Source organism: Belonocnema kinseyi, chromosome 2 (genome assembly GCF_010883055.1).
Source record: "Belonocnema kinseyi isolate 2016_QV_RU_SX_M_011 chromosome 2, B_treatae_v1, whole genome shotgun sequence".
Lineage (NCBI taxonomy): Eukaryota > Metazoa > Arthropoda > Insecta > Hymenoptera > Cynipidae > Belonocnema > Belonocnema kinseyi.
Window position 1 is genome coordinate 54656150 of NC_046658.1, and position 3667 is coordinate 54659816.

Genomic DNA, 3667 nt, shown 5'->3' on the forward strand with positions numbered 1-3667 from the left:
CATCAGCAAAGGAGGTAACGCAAGTTCACATTATATACATTCACGGAAGAGTCTATCGTATTGTATGTGCAAAACGGCTGATGGCGGTAGGGGTAGTGAAAAGGGAAGCGGAAGACGAGGCAGCGTGCGGGAGGTAGGAAGTAGAGAAGGGTCGGCTGGTGGTTCCTATTTTTTTCTCGGTAGTCCGAAGGTCGTGGCGCGAACAAAGTCGCGACAAAATAGGAGGATAACTCCTTGGCTGGTTGAGAGTGGAAGCAGAGAGGGAGTTAGGTGATTCGAGGGTGGTGGAAGTTGGGCAGGTAGGGTGGATATGCTTGGGGTTGGCGGTGCTTGATATCGACCCGGGAGGGTGAGCTTTCATGGCGCAAGACTGGAAAACGCTTGATTTGGCCGAAGCCGAAGCCGAGAAGAGAACTCTGCTGGTAGTAACCCGGCCAGTCCCCCGCGCGCGGGCGGTGCATCCTACAGCCGTAGGTCGAAGATACTCCCAACCTGACTGTAGACCACGATCTGCCGCCACGGACCGAATCCTACACCTCGCCGATGAGGTGGGTGAGATCTGCTCGCCCGCTTCGCCTCGGTGAGGTGATGCTGGTCTAGTGTACAATCCCAGCTCTCCAGGATCGTCCTTGAAAACAAAATTTTTCCTGGGAATATGAATATAAATTCATGTTCTCACCTGGAGCGAGTGAATAATACCGGTATTTGGACGATTTGTGGGGAAAGTGGGTGACTTGTTCGATATTTGGGTTTAAAGTTTGCGAGAGGGGAAGATTCGCGAATTTGAAGACCTAGATCTGAAATCAAGTTTTTGGTGTGGGATTGAAGAGAATATAAGAATTTGGAAATAGTAGCTAGTCTTCTGTTCATCAATTTGATTTTGGCGTCTGTTGCAAGATTGAAAAGCTGGGAGACCTTGAACTTCAAGCTGACGATTGTGGGATAAAGGGTATTGAGAAGGCAGATTAGAAGATTTTTGTAATATACTGAGGTGACGGATCTTTAAATATTCAGTGACTGGTGTGGATTGAAAATTAGGAGTCTCGTCTGATATTCTGATTTAAAAAACTTATATGAGTTCTTAATGTATTATTTAAGTTAACTTAATAATGATTTTAGTTTAAAAGTTAAATTTAGAATCTCCATTGAAAGTTCTGCATTAGGATTGTAAATAAAAACCCTGTGGAAGATCTTGGTTAATCTTGATTCAAGGACATCATAATTTAAAGATCCTGATCAGAAATTCTAATAAAAAGGTCGTATATCTTATGATACTATTTGGAAAGCTGTAATGAAACATCAAATATTGAGAACACCAATAGAACATCCTAATTTGAAGATTCTGGTTAAATTCTGTGGATCTTGATTTAAAAACAGAGATTCAGGATTCGGATACCGGAAACCCTGATAGAAGGATCTGTTTTTAAAACACTACTAGAAGATCCTGATTTGAAGATTTGATGAAGCTAATTTGAAGAGTAAAAGAACATCCTGATTTGAGGATCACACGAGATGTCAGTAGGTGAAAGAAGTTTTCTCTCTAACTGATCAAAAAATAGAAAATTTAGACAGACATGTCGCAGAGACCTGAAACCTCAAACGAGGAGTCGTACCTTAATTCAGGTCGACCTTCGAACCTCCTGAAGACGAGCTTCTCCAGCTCTCATCTGGAAAAACTCTACAGGCAATCATCTTTGCAACAAAGAAGAAATGGATTAAAATGTTTTTTGATCTCAGCGATTATCCACAACGTGTACACCTTGGCCCTGCCGGAATTAGAGCTGGTGATAAGAGGGCTAACCGTGATCTTTATAGGACTGAATTTAGCATTGTTGGCGTGGGCCGAAAGAGGAATCAAGGCGAGAGGTTATCTCTGGTTTGTGATGCCTCACGTGGCCTGGCAACTGTTTACCGCCCAGATCCTCACTCAGCTGTTTCTCAAGTCCACGGACGTGAACCACAGAGACGGCCTAGGATGGTTGCTGCTATTGTTGTATCTGATATTTGCAACTCTTCCACTCAGACTTCCGCTTTGTTTGTTTCTGGCCATGGGAACGACGCTGGTTTACATTGTAGCAGTCTTCGGCCTCTCCAAGTCACCGGTGTTATCCGACATCGACGTCCTGGTACGGAAATGTTACACTTAGTTTGCGTGATGATTTTGGTATAGGTTGGAAGTCGATTTAGTGTCTTGAGAGGGAGTAGAGTACAGTGAGTTTTCTAAAGTTCTGGTTTGGGTTCTCTTTCTGATTCGTTGCTACGATTTAAAATTAGGGGTTGTAAAATTGGTTTCTGAGACCGGGATGGCATGTTATGGTGATGCATGATTTCGAGAACGAGCTTATGTTTCAATATTTAAAGACAAGATCGTCACGTGCGATATAAATAAATATTTTATCTTTTTTATCCACACTATTAATTTGGATCGTTTTCTTTCGAAAAATGATATATATTTTTAATTATTTCAAGCTATATTTTAATTAACTTTACATTAATTTTTATACGGTTTAAATGTTAGGAAACTTTTAGGATTGCTTGATATTATTTTTTTTAATAATTTGACAATAAATAGTGATTTAAAATATTGTACAGGTCTATCTAGAATCATTATCTCAGTATCATATTATCTTCATTTATCGTTTTGTATAGTTGAATCAAATTATTTGATAATCAGACTCTTTAAAAGGTGAATGCAGGAGCCAAGATTTTTAAGTAGAATCATGGACTCTTCCAAAGCTTTAGAATGAATCTCAGTTTTTAGGCAGTGTCTTTTCGTACGTATTTGTGCTGTAAAAACTAAAAAATAATGAACAGCTATAATAAATTTCAAATATATACTATAAATGTTTAAAATCCACTTAGAAAAAGTATCCTTACTCAAACAAACATTTCTGCAATCCGGGTATTCTAATGTAAAGAATATAAATCTAGCTTCCAAGTGCGTAAAACAATATTAATTAATATTTCCTGCGTTCGAAATTATTACTTACATTTTAAGCTTCAAGGAAAGAGTTTAATTTTTGTATAAAAATTAAAGAGCGTATTTTGCGTTACTTTAATTAAATTATGGAAATGGTTACTACAATTACATGGAGGTATTGATCCTACAGTGATAATTCAATTGTGATTATTTTTATAAGGAAGCCGAGGACATTCCTGAAAAGAAACACGTGTACGCTTTTGTTATTCCTTTGAAACTGAGATTTACAGAGTATAAAAATTAAAGTTTGCTTTCTCGGTGTAATTAATTTACTAATCAATATATTCAATGAAAAAAATTGCAGAAAGTATTGAAATTCCGTAATATCGTAGCCTCAACAATTTGAGACGAATGCAAATTAACATAGAATATTTCAGCGCAATATTTGATCATATTCTGAAAATATGCGAAACTCGTTGAATTTATCCTGTAATGCGTTCTAATTTATTCATTCTAGAGGGAAGTTTAAGGGATTACCGCAGAACGCCTACCTTTACTTATATGCGGGATCATGAATTTTATTATATTGAACGTTAAATATTCATAAAGATTAATATTGAAACAGATGGATGGAAAATTTCACTGCATACATTTCAGACAGTTCTAGGAAGACTTTGCATACATTTTCAACTACGATTATAGGACTCAAGTGCAAATGAATAATGCATCATTTTTCCGAACGACGTT

General features: G+C 37.8%; 1 protein-coding gene across 1 annotated transcript in view; it reads left to right on the top strand.

Moving 5' to 3' along the window:
• Window positions 1-486: 486 nt before the first annotated feature.
• LOC117168351 (adenylate cyclase type 3) overlaps window positions 487-3667 on the top strand; it is an 85483-nt gene continuing 82302 nt past the window's right edge. Inside the window, exon 1 of the mRNA XM_033353930.1 lies at window positions 487-2126. Coding sequence (XP_033209821.1) covers window positions 1575-2126 — 552 coding nt within the window. The 5' untranslated portion in view covers window positions 487-1574. The remainder of the gene's footprint in view (window positions 2127-3667) is intronic.